Raw genomic sequence first — 18,188 nt, forward strand, 5'->3', positions numbered from 1 at the left:
TGTGTGTGTGTGTGAGAGAGAGAGAGACAGAGAGAGAGAGCGCGTTTGTTAATGCTTTTTGGGGGGGCTGGAGGGGGCAGTTCACCCCCTCTGAGACAAAAATCATGTATAGGCCTAAGCAGGTTGCCTTGGGTCTTCTTGATTTTTATTGTTTGTGTGATGATGTCATCAGCTTAGCCTGGATGCTGAAAATGATTAGAAAATGCTTACAATTGATATACCTGGGTTTGATGCTTTGATGCAAGCTGCTATTGGTCAGCTTCACAGACGAAACAGGTGGCAAGCTTGAAACTAGCACTAATGTAGTTTTTTACTGGAACATATAGCTGTGTGTCATCCACATATATGGAAGGATATATTGTGTTTGCGAATTATGTGACCTAAGGGAAGCAGATGAAAGCAATAAGGGACCTAACATCGCACCTTGGGGAACACCAGACATAAGATGTTCAGAAGACGCATTCCCCATAACCGCTGAAAAAGACCAGACCAAAAAGGCCAGCTGGTAAAGTATGAGCATACCAACGGTGCCTGTGTGCCAATCCATTTTCCAAGGTAATTGAGTAAAATCGTATGGTCGACTGCATCAAAAGCAGCAGTCGTATCAAGAAGGATTAAAATAGAACAATCACCATTCACAGTAAGTAGTACATCATTAGTGACTTTAACAAGAGCAGTCTCGGTGCTATGTTGGGCTCTAAAACCGGACTGAAACTTGCCATAAGTGCTGGTATTATTTGTAAACGCAATCAGCTGAGGAGAAACTACTTTCTTTAAAACCTTAAGTGAAAAGGTAACTTACAAATAGGTCTAAAATTGCTAAGAACAAGAGGATCTAAACTTTGTTTCTTTAAAAGAGGCTCAGCCACAGCTGAGAATCTCCACTATGGCGCTGCCTGACTTGACATTAAGGATGTTCCAACACCGTACCATAACAATACCATATTCGACAAAGCATCAATAATATGTTTGAAATTAATATTTGTTCCTTGCAATTTTTTTCAGTATTAGTAAGATGTTTTAGTAGCATACCTATAATCATGGAGAAAACATATTAAGCTGAAAATAACTTGATTGTCTTTTCTCATTTAGCTCAGATGCGAAGTGGGCGGGTGTGTTTGTGTCCCTCAGTCAGTCTGCTGGTGTTCTCACTGCTTGTCACACGCAGATCCGCAATACAGAGAAAGAGAGAGAGAGAGAGAGAGAGAGTGTGTTGCTTGTTTGTACACTTTTTGTTTGCTCCAGGAATAGTCTAATTATTTTGATTACTAATTCAGCATTGGTGAGGCTGATTTTTCGCTTATTCTTGTCTCAGTGGGTCTGATGCTCTGCTCTGTTGATAGACTTTGTGAGTTGGTTTGACTGAGTCTGCTCAGTGCAGCAGGATGTTGTGTCTCCCCATCGCTGCGCACTACTGGTCTTCACTAAATACAGCTTAGAGAAGGGCAGGTTGTGTATTTCATAGCATAAGGTAGTTCATAATGAAGATTTATAATTGTTTATAATTTACTTTTCACTGTCTCCCAGTTACCACCAACCCCACACTGTATATCCGATTGAAAGAGTAGTTCAGAGTGAGATGAGGATATATATTTTGATTCATATACATTTTTTCAGTATATAATTGACTGTTTAGTGTCCCCCAGTGTTCATGCAGGTCATACTAGCATACAATAAGTTTCGGGTAGAGATTTGGGTTTCCTGTTTATAATTGGTTATGGCTACGGTTGTTTATGAACTTGCAAATTATCTGTTTTTTATATAGTTCATCATTATTGATGGGTCATTATAAAACCATGAGTTTAATGCTTTAATATCTCAGCAATAGCAATGGCAATGATTACAAGGGGGAACTTTCAGTTTAAGCACTTCTCACTTCCGGATTTATTCAATTACAGATACAAATACAAATTGGTTGGTGGAACAAATACAGATACAACTACAAATTGGTTGGTGGAACAAATACAGATACAAATAGCAGCATCGCCGCACACCTCTATGTGATCCTGTGACTTGACTTGAGCAAGGAGGGGTTGGTCCCACATCTCAGCACACATTTTGTGTACTCTGCACACCTTTGACGATTATAGTGCAGTGAGATCCAAGACTACAGGCCTAATTAGTCTTTCTCAAGTGATTGATATCAAGGTTGTACAGACATGCCAAATTAGTAAAGCCCGGGATGAGAAGAGGTTCGCTAATGACTCATGAGACAGGAGTGAGCCTTGAAGCTTATAGAATTGGTTTTGCAGTACAGACAGCTATTCAAAAAGATGTCACATACTCTGGCATTGATTGACAGAGAAATGTTTGATTTTTAAGGGCTCAAAGTCCTTGTTGACAGATAGGGTTGACTTCATCACTCAGGCGCATGCTGAGAACAATAGTGTGTATCGTCAATGTAATACATTTCCATTGATCCTTCCGTAAGGGAATCATTCTGAGGTTTTCTGCTTTTGTTATCTTATTAGAGCAAACAAGTAAAAGCACATTAGTGAATATGTTTGTGATAACTGGAAGAACAATTTACAACCACTTTTTTCAATATTTCAGAAAATATTTTTCTTATGCAACCAAAGCATAACTTAAATGCATTAACTTAACGAGCTAACATGAAACCTTTTGTGCTATTTATGCTATAGTTATGTTAAAGCCCTTACGTGTACAATATTTACACCAATGTGTGTTCTCAAATTTTATTTTATTTTTTATTTAAGATTTTCTTTTGGCCTTTTTGCCTTTATTAGATAGTTCAAAGTTGAGCGAGACAAGAAAGATTGGAAGAGAGAGGAGGATGATGTGCGACAAAAGGTCCTGGGCCGGATTCCAGCACAGGACGTCACGGTTACATGGTACGTGCCTCAGACCTCTGAGCCACCAGGACGCCCCTCAAATTAATTTTTATAGCATAGTATAATAGTATATAGAGTTATGAGTGTGCTGTTACATCTTGAAACTTTTTGATGTTGCCCCCGTAAGGCAGTACCTTCCCTATGCTGGTGTGCGTTTCCACCCTTTTTTTCAAAATGTCTTCTGTAAACACAGTTATTATTTGATAGCTGCCAGTCTTTTCCCAATTCCAGCATGAATCAGCCACTTCAGCAAACACACCAGGCCGGCAGCACCACTTGATTGCAACAGGTTCTCTTCTTGCTTTTTTTCTACCCAGCCTTCTCTTTGTTTTTTTTGTTTTTTTGGGGGGGGGGGGGTATTTTTTGCCTATTCTGACTTTCCTGATAGAAACCGAAAGAATCCCAATCTGTTTCCCCTCGAAAATTCTGTTTGCACCCTCAAACGCATTCATTTTGCTCCAGAATAGACTTATGCCGGTTTCAAGTTAACCTGAAAGTGCCTGATGCGTATATGTTTACACTATCATGGATAACAAAAATACACCAGCAAACAACAAAATGGACCCAAGAATGCAAGGTACATTGCCAATAGCTGTTTTTTTTTTGTTTTTTTTCCCTTTAATTGTTTTTTCAATGTACAGTATAGAATATGCACAGCACATTGCTGAAATGTTGGGAAATCTTAAATCCCATATTATCCATATTTCCCTATGATATGGCATGACATATTTGATGCCACCAGAAACCTTGGAACTTTTCCTAATTTGAAACTGAGAATTCTAGGTGACAGCAAAGCCTGTATAGGTTAAAGTATTGGGCCATGTGTTTGGGTTTTGAGAGCATTATTGTTTTCATTGGGCATCCTCTGCAATCAAACCTATCTCCCTCAAGTGTTATTGTTTCAGAGCTACACTTGTCTTCCAGTATTGGTTCCAAATAGAGCTCATTACAGCTTGATCAATACATCCTTTTTCCAGTATTACATGTCTGTCATCAATATCATAGCAGTTCAGCTTTTGAAGCTATTTTTGTTTCTATCAAATGGTTTTCTGCTTGAAAATATTCCAGTATTTCTAAAATACAAAAATCTTGCCATCAAAAAGCATAGTGATAATTAAAGTTATGTCAAATACATATAGTACAGAAAAGGAATTACATGCATATGGAAATACTGCCCATATCTCAGCATGGGTATTATTTCAGACCCTACCTGTCTCTGATAATTATTCTACTTTTTAAAACAAATTCCCCTCACATGAAAGAGTTCCACCACATTTTTCTGGCGTTTCTTTCATTCTGTATCCCCTAATTTGTCACGTCCTTGCTATACAACTATAATGAGTGCAAAAACGTTAATGAAGGGAAGAGTCAGAATGTTGCTGAAGTAAGAACTTAATTAGCTTTGTAGATCAGACTGTGTACAAATCAGAATAAGGTGGAAGAAAGGGTTAGAGTTTGAATCAAAAAAGAAAGATTTGTGTAGATTTGAGTGAGAAAAGAGTTTACTTTTCAATAACCTATGAGAAAAATAGCAATCTATATGATCAAAGATTGACATTAATTAATGATACTTCAATCTGATACACAGTCACCTTCATTTCCTGGTGCGTGAAGATTGAGACAAACACACATATTATCCCTAGTCTCTAGTTAGGTGATTAGTTTGCATCCTAATTGTCTGTGACACGACTTCCGAGAATAACCCTCCTCTCAACAGATGATTTTATGAACACAAATCACAGGCTCCGTTGTTCTTTTTCTCTTTTCTCCCCTCTTCTGTCATCGCTCCTTCATTTTCATAGCTATTTATACTCTCCAATTTCCTCTCTTTATCTGAAGTCCAGTTAGCCTTCAGTGGGGTTCTGAGGCGTGCAATAAACATCTCAGAGGCCCTTGTGGCTGGGGTACATACTAACCATCTCATTGCCCCATAAAATGAGATCTGTGCCCTTATTTGCACCAAGGTCCTGTAGCTGCGTCTCTCCCACAATGAGGGAAAACGGCCACAAGGCTGGCAGAGATCTTCCATGGGCAAGAGGTTCAATTACTTCAGTTGTCATGGAGCAATAAATGACAAATTAAGTGGCTGGCACCGAACGCTGCTTGAAGGAGGCCGCATCAGAATACTAATGTCAGCTGTGTCTGACAGCGGGTAAAGAGAGACCGCAAAAAACACCCAAGTTTGGCAAAGGAAAAACAGACCGCTTTTTTTGTTGTTGTTTTTGAGAGGATATTTGCTTGACTCCTTGATCTCAATTCAGGATTCATTAGGCCGGTTGGTTCCTTTGTTGTTTGAAATGAAATGTGTTGTTTTAATCACTATTTTAAAGAACACCTTCTTGTTATTTATAGATAAATAGTTATGTGTTGTTGTTCAGCGGCGTTCATTTAGATTAAGCCCCTCTGTTCTGTTTAATTCCATTCAGCAGTCCATAATTGTTGTTATAACAGACTGGAACAATTGATGGAGCACGAATACAGTTAAGAAATTGCCTAATAAAACTGTGTTTTATTATTATGTCAGAATGAAAGATTTTTGTCACATTAAAAAAAATAAGTGTAAGGATATCAAAGCAGAAGAGCACTTTTCTGTGTTAATGTGATTGCTGAACATAGGAGATTAATGGTCAACCCTTAATCCGCTTGTGTTGTTTATCCCCCATTGTGAGCACCGCTAAATAATCAAACTGAGGCCAAACTGAACCACTGGGTCTTGTAATCAATTACATTTACTGCCCCCAATCCTGCAGGGCTCACAGAACAGATGTAGGGTAGTGCTTTCACCCAAAAGGCAGACGCCCTCCTTATATCACCCCAGGACACACACAGACCCCACTGGCATCTTTCACCCCTCTCCCCCCGCATCTCTCGTCATATCAGCCAGTTCAGATGGGTTTTGTTCAAGAAGACATCGAGGCTGCTGACCCCTCCTGTTCCCTTCATTGTCACCGCTTGTTTATCTTATGTGATTTATTACTGTACATCCTGCCGGGGTACATCTCGCCCCGTTGAACAGACCGACAGTGTAACTGAGTCATGCTGCGGCACTTTTGCCGGGGCAACGAAACGTTTGCACTGTGACTGTGAACTTAGATCCCCAAGGTGACCTCCGGGGAGATCCTGTCAAGCTGCCCAAGGTGACAGCTGGGCGCCTCCGCCGCACACACCAGGAATATTCCGCAGTCAAATGGGGGAAGGCGTCACACGGATGAGATTCATTCATCTTAATAAAGTGGACCATCAAACTGATGTGGCTGCAGAGGTGCTAGTTAGATGGAGGAAGAAATGCAGAGAGAGAGAGAGAGAGAGAGAAAGAGAGAGAGAGGAGTGATGCAGACAGGGCCATGGGAAAGATTTCTCAGCCGTAAACATAATGTTCTTTTCACAGCATCAGTCCTCTGAATAGAACAGGACTAGTCTACCTGTTGGCAACAGCTTGGCAGAAATGCTCATTTTGTAGAACTACTGCAAAGCACATTTTAATTAAACTCCAAATCCGAGGCAACACATTATTCTTTAAAGTGAAAATCGGTGACATTTTCATATAAATAAATGTCAGTTTTGCTACTCTCTATTACAGACAGATACAACACAACAGCGATACAGCCTATAGCCAGTTCATGAAACTTTTACATTTGCTGTTCTAAACACCTGGTGTCTAGTAGGTCTCTCCCAAGAGAAAGACAAGTCTGGTTTGTTTGGAACAAACAGAAGAAGATCTGGGTAGTTAGCATGAGCAGTGATAGCCACCATGACAGACAGAGAAAGAAAAGAGCGGCACCTACAGAAACTCAGAGAAAATCCATCACAGCACTGAACACACTGTTTGATTGACAAGTCTGGGAAGTGCAGTGCAGAAACACCACAGCTTTGACCAAATATGTTGCCAAAATAAATTTTAAAAAAAAACCACGGTTCTTACAGATTGTTTGAAGAAGGCACTTTGAGACTGCAATTCCTGAAAATGTTGAGGCGCAGCTACAGCAGCGTCAGTCCCTTTGTTTGACAGCAAGGGAAGAATGAAAGGATAATGTACGGTTTCATGCAGTGGCTATTGTATCACAGCATTGGCCTCATACCGCCTCACTTGAGTTGTACATTATCCCGCTGCAATATTCACATCTCATCACTGCAGATGAATTTTCGGCAGGCCCCGGCCCCGTATATCACCCAGATCCTCCTGGTACAGACCATTCCTCCGTGGTAATATCACAGGAGGCCAACAGCTGGCTGCAGTTCATCTCTTGTCGCCTCACATTTTCAGCCACATCAATATTGGACAAGTCTGCTCAAGTTCAGAGGCTGTTTCAGACTGTAGCACTTAAACAGATGGCCGTCCTCTGGCCTCTTTTGAAGGCAACAGACAAATAGATCAGGGATAAACCAAATCTGATCCTTTTGTTTTTTTCCCTGCAGCTCATTGTCTTGAATATTCTGTGCGACCAATTGTTTTCTTGTAGATATGTTGGCTCTTCAACCAAAACACAATCATGAGGAGAGAGATCAAATCTAGTGCAGCAAAAAATGACGAAGCGTGTGTGCGTGTGTGTGTGTGCATGTGTGTGTGTTTACTGTGTGCTTTCTGGGCTTTCTAGTCTCCTTTAAGAGTTCATCTCAGTGTAGAATGTAAATGGGATATTCACATAACAGAGTACACAAACCATCATAGCACGCACACATGGAGACACACACAGTCTTCCACAGCATTAAGAGTTAGACATACAGCCCATTTTTTAGAGTTATCACCATGGAAACTGGACAGGAGTGAAAGGCCTGTACTATGGTGGATTGAGCAATGGCATGACAACATCCTGGGCCTTAGACTGTGACATTTATATGAGATGGTTTACCGCAATATATCAACTTTATCTGCCAACTCTCTCGAGATGAAAAAAATAAAGATTATTTTTTCCGTATCTTGCTTTTGCAAGTCTTGTTTTGAAAAGTCTGAAAGCACTTTTCATAGAGATCAGAAAATTTGTGGCTTTTATGTTCTTCTGTCTTCACTCCGGGTCTGTTGGGGATTATTTTCGATACTGTTTTAATAGCACCACATTGAATTAACGCAATTATATTTGAGTTAGATGTGGTCAGTAATGTATCAAAGAAATGAAAGTGATGGCTGAGGGTGCAAAAATTCCTCAGCAACACTATTCAGTTGCTCTTGTTGCCCTCATTCTGAGCTCTTGACAGGCTGTTTGGGTGGATTAGACGAATAAGTTCTTTTCAAACCTCAGAAAGTCAACTTTTTCAGTCTCTCCTTAAAATTACCATTCCTCTGTTGTCCTGGAGCACATGGATTTTAGTATATTCACGCCGACTTAATATTTTTCAAAAACAAGAAAAAGCAGACTCCAACTCTAGACACTGAGTGCAGAAACTCTGTTATATGTGAAACCTTTCCATCATACAAAATATTGGCTGACTTCTCTGAAGCGGTAACAATACAGTCAGCCGCACAATCGATGAGCGTTCAATCTGAACTAAGGTGATTGTGTTATTACCATATCCATTAAACACAAGTCTGTCAGTCTGGTCTTTTCATATCTCTTTGCACTTACTAAATTATCTGTGATTTGCAACATTAGCTTGATATCTCATCTAGACAAAGCAAGGCTGATAAACTCAAGAAATCCATTAGAGAATGAAATAGCCTGTCATTGGTGCATTGAACCCCTTTTAGCCTTCCTCTTAGCATATCTGACATCGTCTCCCTCTCTTTCTGAACTACTTTTCTTTTTGGTGAGAAAGTGAAAAAGTAAAGTTCCAAGAAAAATACTCTCTGCGGAAACCATTAGTGGTGTCTACAATTAGGGATGTGATTCTGTTTGGTTTGGGGTTTTCATTTGTTCTTTGCACAAGCCAAATGATTTAAAGTTCCCTTTTTAAATATGTTTGTTATTTCCATGTAATATATTTACATTGTGTTTATTTTATATGCTTGGGACAATTCATTATTGTCTAATGAAGCTAGAAACAATAGCATCAAGAGGTTGTCCAGTGATGCATAGCTCCATGAATTGGATAAGATGGAAAAGGTGACTTGGACAATACCTGCAATGATTTTCTGAGGGTTTCTAATGGATAGAACGACTGAAATATCCCAGTAATGTGGCTGTAAAAAAAAAAAATGATGATGGATGACAGTGAGTGAGTCCATTCACTGTCAGTGGATAAGCTCCATGGGCAAGTCTTGGTTCCTCTGGTTTCTTGCTTTGAGAGAGAGTTGTTCATAGTCTCGGGCCATAAGAAAAACATGTGAGTATTTTCCCCTGTAATTCAAGGTTAGTCTACCCATGCAACAAGACTCCAGATAAAATAATACCAGCATTGGTGTGTAGCGTTTAAACATACAAACATTCCTCATAGTTTAAATTTCTTCCAACATGTTGTATACACTGTGAGCAGGGCAGTACAGCATCTGGCGTATTATCAAATTGGATTACTGTAGGTCTCCGTCCAAATGAAAAAATTGCCTCTGCTGTAGAGTTTTTTTTTGTCATAAAGATTGTTGGAATTGCATCAAAGGCTGCAGTGTTAAGTCCTCAGCACAGTGTCTGTTACAGAATGAAAGCATCATTTTGCAAACGGTATTCTTCAAAACATGCGTGGCATGTTTGATACATAAATTAACTATGAAGCTTTAAATACATTTGAAAACATATTACGCCATGATACCATCGCAGTTCCAAGTAAACAACTGTGACCTTAGAAGTGACATAATTATAATTTTTTTCAGGATTGAGGCATTTAATGGGTGTTTTGACAAGCAGCATTGGCGTGTATGTGCGTGTGCTCAGGGATGTGTGTGGGTGTGTAAAGAGAGAGAAAAACAGACAGCCAGCGAGGGAGAGTGAAACATACATACAGTACAGTGCACATCTCTTCATACTGTATGGTTATACTGCACATGGATAAAATTTACGGTGCATCTATCTTTCTTGGCATCCATGATCAGGTTACTTATATCTACATACATCAGAAAAGAGTCTATAGTGACTCATAAAACGTCCATCCAGTAAATAACAGTAAATCTCAGCATGCATTGCCAACATTGATGAGCAGAAAATGGGATGAGCAGCATTAGGGGGAGATAAATCCCCACATCTGAAGGATTATGGTTATTTTGACAAATGTGAAACGCTTTTCAAATAGAAATGTAATTACATGGTGAATATTAAAGTCGGCAAAAGATCATCTTTCTGGATTTCTAGCACATGCAGTATTACGATGTACAACTTTCAGCTGCAATGGATGTTAGCTTTTTTTGTCCTAATTGCTACAAAAACCTAAAAGGGAGGAAGCTAGACAGTCTGCTGTCTCATCCATAGTATTTGTTGTCTGATTTATTGAATATTACTGAATGTTCTGTTTAGCAACAGCAAATTGTGTTGTCGGATGCGTCTTAACTTTTTCACGCGCATTTCAAACATCCACGATAATCATCATCTGCAATACACAATATCTGAAAATGCATTTCTACCACGTACAGTATGTTTAAGTCTTATGCTGTGCTTCATTCAATTTCACTGACCACTTCTTATCAACTTTGTGGCTTTCTCACTCACCCTTAAGTCATTTTGCAATTTATCCATGCAAAGCAGCGATCGGGAAAAGGGCCTTGTGGCCATTAGCATGCCATTCAGCGTCCATGGGTGTGTAGCCTAATAGACAGCAATGATAATAGAGGCTTGTCTGTGCTCTCTCGCTGCAGTGTTGACCACTGAGTGAATTATCCAGCTGACAGAGAGCAGCAGCACTGCTCGGGCGGAGGATGTTGTTAATATGCCAATGAGAGCTCATGCCTCCCGTGCCAGTCTGAGGCATGCTGGCATGGTGCAGCTGTCTGTCACCTAATTGGGAATCATTTAGTTGCAGCTTGACCCACATTCACAGCAGTGCAAAGGGGAACAACTTAAGTGAATGCTTTTATAAGCAATCAAAAGCTAATAGCTTGGGAAATAGAATTAATGGTGGTGTGCTGTGTCCTAAGGGTTTATATCATTGTCCTCCTCGGCATCTGCAGCAAAGTGCCTCAGAGTGTGTTAGTAGAGTGCTTATGTAGATCTGTGCGTTTTGTTATAAAATGTTGAATTTGGTGGAGAAGTAGTTTTACGTAACACCAAAAATCCTGCCTAAATTCAGACCTCTTCTTTTAAAATCGCCACCATATTGCATTGATTTCACTGGTGATGTGAGATCTGCATTTCAGCATCAACATTCATATGTCAGAATGGACAGATAATCTTCAGGCTTTGTGTACTGCATGCAATCCTACCATTATAAAATGACTTGCTTAGCTCGGTCATGGGTTGCATTATACAGTAGTAGTTTTACACTGCGCACTGCATTCTCAGGCAGAAATGGCCATTACAAGGAGCCAGCAGTGAGTACTGTGTCATTTTGCCTGGGGTCAGGATTCCAGTGGTTATGTTTTGCTGAAGGCAGACTAAGCTGACAGACTAGTTTTGCTGAAGGCAGACTGGGAAGTATACATCTCCGAGATCCACACTCGCACTGCTCCTATGATTTCATTCCCTGCATCAGGGCAAATAGAATTTAAGTCCCCAAGTTGTCATTAATGCAATTTGCTGTATAACCCCCCCACTACACACACACACACACACCCCACCACACACTCACACCATTGTATTTTTTTGTCATTTAGATTCTGTCATTCAGTTCAGTAGTATCTTTGCTTGGCATCTTTATTTTTCTCCTTCGTTCTGTTAGTTTTGAGGTGAATTATTTTTGTATGCCGACGGGTTATTTGTGTCAAATGCACAAATTGTATGTTTTCCTCTTCTTTTTGTACTTAACCATTGTGTTTTATCACAGTGTTTATCACTTCACCTCTGCTGTATCACTGTGTAAACAACTAAACTAAACTAAACTAAACTAAACTAAACTAAACTAAACTAAACTAAACTAAATTAAACTAAACTAAATTAAAGAACCAAAGAAAAAGAGTTGTGATTCTTACAGCTGTAGGCACTTGAAGACAGAAAAAACTCCCAGACTGATTTAACAGATTATGAAACTGCTTGATCTAGTACAAAGTGTATTTCTTATCGCTTTCAACTCTAGAGGTTTCTAATGATAGAAGATGAGTCATGTCAGCTAAGAGGGAGATGCAGATAATAAGGGTCTAAATGCATAACAAGTTTGAAAGGTGATGCAATCGCGCTGCCATAACATTGACACCTCGGGTTTAAATGTGTCATATAATATGAACATTCAATACCATAAATAAAGATTTAGTATCAACGGAGTAAGAATAGCTAACTTGCAGGATATATATTCAGCTAGAGTTTTTCTTCCCTTTGAATTTCCTTGACGATAAATAGGTTCAGCCATAGTTTAAACTGTTAACATAAAGTGAGGACAAGAGTTGATGCCAGATGCCCGTTTTATTACCTTGGCTTGGAGCCAATGAGTCACTGAATAATGACTTAACGATTGTCAAGAAAACTGGGCTATTCATAGTCAGCTATTGTAATCAAGAGATTTGAAATCATTTTATATTTATCGTTTTGCGTAGCTCAGATCTAGATGGGAGAAGACTTCGCCAGCCATGAAAGTTGAGGGAAGATGTGATCATGCCTAAAGCAAATCCTACTGTTTGCAGCGAGTGGCCCTAAAGCAGCGCTGTTGGCTGCTGTCCAGGCTACGCCAGCCAATGACTCACCTCTCTAAGAGCTCCAACCATAACAGCCAGCATTCTACCCAATATTCCTGATTAGACCTGGAGGCTCGCACTGTTTGGTTGGCCAAAAAGGCTTTTATTCTTTTCTTCTTCGGTAAGACGTGAAACCGATCCTTCTTTGAAAACTACCTCAGAAACGGGGATATTTGAACTCACGTCCTCCTCACGAGGGAGTGCAGCAAAAGAGCGCTGCCTGCTCAGTGTGAATGGAGTACATTTAAAGTGCAGTGCTACATTTTGTTAGTGTGCGAGAGTGGTAAAAACATAAATCCCATTTATCTCAATTTATTCACCCTTCACTGCATAGAGACCTCATCGCAGCTGTAAAGAGAGCTGACATGAAGTTAGTGTGAGTGAGGATTAAATACTTACATTTACATTTTATACTTTAGTCATTTAGCTCATGCTCTTATCCAGAGTGACCCACAATCAGTGAGCAGCACGGCATTCGATGTCTTGCTCAAAACCACTTAAGCGGGACATATGGCAGTTGATAAACACTAGCTGTTGTAGGGATTTAAACTGTGACCTTTGGTTACAGGACAGCTTGCCACCGCAGATACTGTATGCACTGTATGTACTATCTTGGATGTAACTGTAGTGTTGCAAGGCAGTTACATTAAGCCATATTGGTCAGCCATATCTGCACCGCTTCAGTCTCCATCATTGATTTTTTAAGACATTTATGCTTTCTTAGATGAGACAGAAATATAGGAGAGGGAAAGAGGGTAACATGCAATAAAGGTCATGAGTTGGATTCAAACCCACAGTGTCCCAAGTATGTGATGTATGTGAAGGCATCCAGGTTTCTACCACTTGCTGTTTCACAACCAATATGCTCACCATCTCACCAAAACCTATTTTAGATGATGAGTACCCATAGTGTTGAAGATACCGTTTCAGTGACTTTTCCTCTCTAACTTTTCAGTGTCTGAAGAACTTCCATTGTAATGAATTCAGATTTGCATGTGCGAATCGTCTTGAAGCGTGATCTTTGAGGACTGATCTGGAGCAAGTCATAGGGGCTCGAGTGTTCCTGTTTCCGTGCTAGTTTACAACATTTGAGAGAGAATAGGTTGCAGCTGCCGCCCATGGCTGTCGATGCAAAAACTGGGGAGGGCCTTCCTAAAATTTAAAGACCCCATGAAACGGAAATTATAGTTTATTTCATGGTAAGTGGCTCTGATGAAAAGAAAATACGACTGTGTGACTTTGCGGATTGAAGGCTGAGGGTGCACATTATGTAAGCTAGGTGACAGTTCAAGCAAAGTGCTGAAAAAGCCGGCAACTAACTACAGTGTTTGAGGAAAGTGGCAGTAAAAAACCAAAAAGGTCACGAATAAAAGTGATTGTTGTTGAACAGATTTTATCACCATACTTGCTGGGGGTGGATTGTGTGTGAGTGTGTGTGTGTGTGTTTGTTCTTTGACTGGTAGGATGCAAATCTATGCTGGACAAACTAGAAACATTTTTGGAAATGAGTCTCCATCACAGAACCCGGTGCTTGCTTAGAGATGTCAAAATGTCACGGCTCCAAGTCTAAGCTGAGGCATCAGCGCTTCACAGTGCATTTACTGGAAGAGCAGAAAAAATTATTTTGACATTGGCATAATTTGGGATCTCTCTCATCTCCTTGGGATACGTTATGGATATGTGCATCACACAGATAAAGTATTTTTCACTTTGAGGGGTTTGTAAAGGCTCAACACACACCACCAGACTACATACAATAAAAAAACACCTGGAGACACAGATACCCAGGCCTTAGACTGAATATACTGTATATGCTATCTAGGTATCAGATCACTTCTGACTCATACTCTAAGAGTATGAGTCAAGCTCTTTGAGAGGCTTGAGAGGGTTTGAATCTTAAGCAATCTGCACAGTGGCGGTGAGCAGGCTAGAATTAGGGAAATAACATGACATAAAGTACAATAAACAAGCAGTTACTGTCAAAAATTTGCATTGCAAAGAACTCGCTGGAATTCATTACTACTGATTATTTTAACTTCCCTTCTCTTTTGAGTATTTTAAACGATGCAAATCCTTTACAAATCATAATGCTGTTTTAGTCCAAAACACACCAACACAGATCACATGATAATTCATCCTAACAATTTCTGCTGTCTAGATTTCCTAATTTAAAAGATCCAGGTTTGTTTTATAGTGAGTCAACCGATATAGTGATAACATTATACCTCTCTGAGAGTATGCTATGCTAGTATGTATTTATAACAGTCATATAGAGTTCCCTAAAGCTTGAACGGTGAGCTTTATCGCCGCAGCAACCTCAGCTCAGTATAGTTTATGGCACGTTTGAAAAATACTATAGCTGTTTAATCTGTAGTACCACTCTTTTGTTGTACATACAGAGCGGTGGCTATTGGTTCGACCAAACAACCAGTGGCATAGATTTATGTCTAAGTTTCAACCAATATGTTTCACTTTTTCTATTCCAATAATTAGAGAAAACTTGTCCTCAATGCAGCCTTCCCCCATGACGATTTGTGGAGAGAACTCCCAGATACAGACCTCCCACTTAGTTCATTTTGCATTCAGGGCATTGTTGTTCATGAATATTGCATTAAGTCCTCTAAAATAGTGTGCGAAGTTCAGCCGCTGAATTACACAATGGAGTGTCTTCAGCTAAGCTTTCTATTAAAGCGGCGAACAAACTGAACCGGGTTGTAAAACATAACCTTTTGTAAGCTGTGATCTTAAATTCAGAGGTCTGAATGGCGGCGGTGCTGTGAAATTTGACCTAACCACATTCAGGGAACACCTATCTAAAAGCCCTTGCTGCATCAAATCAGCTTAGAGTAAATCCTATTGCAATCCAATAAAATAATCCAAGACAGCATATTTAACAATAGATATTCCACCAACAAGTCACATTACAGTGATCTGTGAGTTTTTAATGGAGGCAGTGAAAGCAACGTTCACAGTGCAGTTACAGATGGAACTACAATTCTAATTAGTTCTAATAGTTTGCTCATTGAGTATACTGCAGTTAAGTTGAACACATTATCACTGAAAATGAAAATAGTTGATTTCTTGGAATTAGATTAGATTTAAAGTGAATGAAAGTAATAGCAAGAATATCTTCTCTATCTGAAGGTGAGTATGAGAGAGAGATGTCTACCATGCATACAAGTCCTGTATGTGAATCCTGTATGTGTTCTGTGCTGTTATCTGATGTGTGTGTCTGTTACGATATATATGTTGCTTTGTGCATTTTGACATGCATGAGTGCATTCATATTTTGTGCGAAAATATTAACAGACATGGAGATATTAGTATCAATATCGCGCAGGCCAAGATGCAACTTTATCCCATTTAATTGACATAATTCAGACCACAGTAGCACCTAAAACTGAGAGGGGTCTTTGAATCAGCAAAGTGCTTGTAATGTAATAAGCACTCTCTACTAAATGGAGCCTTGACTCCATTTAAAAGAGGGCAGAAAATATGTGTGCACTCTTGCTTAAGGCTTTCATCTTGCATATAAATCACTCCAGTTGAAAGTGGGTGTTTGAGCACCACAGTCTTCAGGTCTTGAGGCCCACACTGTATCACTGGCCAAGGCTGCATTAATGACACTGCTGTGCCGCCGCTGCATGAAGTGAATTAAAAGCGTTCCAGATATTCTAAAAGCGGATAAAATGTGGAACGGGCAAGCAGAAGCTCTTGGATTGACTTACAGGTCTGGTTTTCTCTCTTTCTCCCTCTTTCCCTTTTCTCTTTTTTTTTCCCCAGATACCACAGCAGCTGAGTGCGCTGACGTTGTACAGGTATGAGCAGTCGGTTCTGGACTACTGCCACGCCCACCTGTCACTGCACCTCAACGCGGGCGCGGAGCCCCCCGCTCAGGCCCTGGGAGGTGCGAGGCCAGCCGGGCACCACACGGGCCTTATGGCTGCCCTCCCCTCCGAGCCCGTGCTGCCTTGCTCCCAGTCCCACTCCCTCCAACAGTGAGCTGCGTCCGCCGCGAGGCTCGAGAAGCACCTCTTGTCTCCTTCACTGAACCTATATGTCTGCTGCAGAGAACCAGGGGACCCCCTCTAATGAAACATAAGCCTGTGGTGAAGGGGACTGGGATTGGATTACCGAGCGAAGGAGTAAAGGAGACAATTAATCCGCTGCATATAGTATCCTGGACCCAGGGTCACGCTAATGAAAATGAAAATGTTTCTCGGTGGAAATGAAGGGGTGCGGCGGAATTGATCGGCGAGCCCGCGCCCCCACCTGACCCCCTGATGTCCTCATTTAGCAGAGGAGGTGGAACCAACGGTGTGACTTCTCATGTTCCACTATGCCGCTCGAGGAGTAATAAGGATAATAATGTAATGATTTGTTATTCTTATTGGACATATTACCTCGACTTCTCGCCGCTCGGGCACCTCTGCTGCGTCAGGTGAAGTAATTAAATGCAAAATGCTATAAACAGAAGGGGGAAACAGCATGATGAGCAACGGAATAGCAGAACAAATTAAAGATCAACCGAGCTAAAAGGTTCTCTGCTGCTTTCTCTGATCATGCTGTCAGTCAGAGGTCTTTCTCTTCCTCATGTCCCTGTAGCGTTTTTCATAGCAAGAAACGAGCCACTCAGAATCAATTACTCAAGATGAGAGAAGCAAGTCAGCAAATAAGAATAAATTGTCATGTAAAATGTACAGCCCACACGTTTTGCCAGCAGTACATGTAATTTACATGGGGACTTTTGATTTCCTAAATGATTTGCAGTGTTGATCACATTATAATTAATTTAATCTAGCTGAGAAGTAAACATTGATTAAAAATAAACACCAAGCGCAGAGCTTGGTGCGTTGGAATGAGTTTGCTCTCTTGACATATTTACTTTTCATCATCCATATTAATCTCTCTTGTAAGGATATTTTTGTCATAAAATGTGTTCTACAGCCAATAATCTGATTGTGCACTTCAGTCACACTCATATATCTATCTGTGTGTACTTTTTAGAAGATGTTACATTATAGTACATGATGAATAAACTATGGTAAATAACCAATACTTACAATGTCATTCATCAAAGTGGTGTCAGCCCAAACAACACAGTCTGCTGTGCCTAGACAACTGCATGAGTGGTTGATACTGAAGAGCACAGTGCTGAAGACAACAGACTGTTTGATAATGATGTGTGCCCCGTATTCTCCTAAGTAATCAAGACCTGGCAACTTTCACTTGCTATTTTGTCCTTGTGTGACTGTGTGTGACCGCTATCCAACACAATACACCACACTAGCCTCACTGAATGTGGCTCTCAGACTCGTACCTTCTATGTTGCTTCCCAAAAAGGAACATACGACACTGCATATTTGTGTAGAAAACAATATCCAATTAAAGTCCTGGATATTAATAGACGTTGGCCACCTGTACTTCACAAACAAATAATGTGCCGTGAAAATGTTGGAATTTTAGGGGAACTAAATGTGGCATAATTGGGACGTTTGTGAGTTGGGAATTTGTACAACACGATGCTTTTGAACATGTGAAATGACAACTTGAAGAACGATATTATATTTATTATATATTTGACTTTTTATGTTTTTACTTTTATAGAAGTATTCTTCCTTTCTTGTGTATTCTTGTTCTTTTTGGGCATAACGTGG

General features: G+C 40.2%; 1 protein-coding gene across 1 annotated transcript in view; it reads left to right on the top strand.

The window, feature by feature from the left end:
* LOC139656458 (leucine-rich repeat transmembrane neuronal protein 4) overlaps window positions 1-16,533 on the top strand; it is a 34,004-nt gene extending 17,471 nt beyond the window's left edge. Inside the window, exon 3 of the mRNA XM_071534050.1 lies at window positions 16,315-16,533. Within this exon, the coding sequence (XP_071390151.1) occupies window positions 16,315-16,533 (219 nt within the window). The remainder of the gene's footprint in view (window positions 1-16,314) is intronic.
* Window positions 16,534-18,188: the final 1,655 nt, after the last annotated feature.

The sequence above is a fragment of the Centroberyx affinis genome, unplaced genomic scaffold (assembly GCF_046629955.1).
Source record: "Centroberyx affinis isolate AG114_WGS23_722 - 3 ecotype Tasmania unplaced genomic scaffold, CSIRO-AGI_Caff_v1 ptg000168l_1, whole genome shotgun sequence".
NCBI classification, from domain to species: domain Eukaryota; kingdom Metazoa; phylum Chordata; class Actinopteri; order Beryciformes; family Berycidae; genus Centroberyx; species Centroberyx affinis.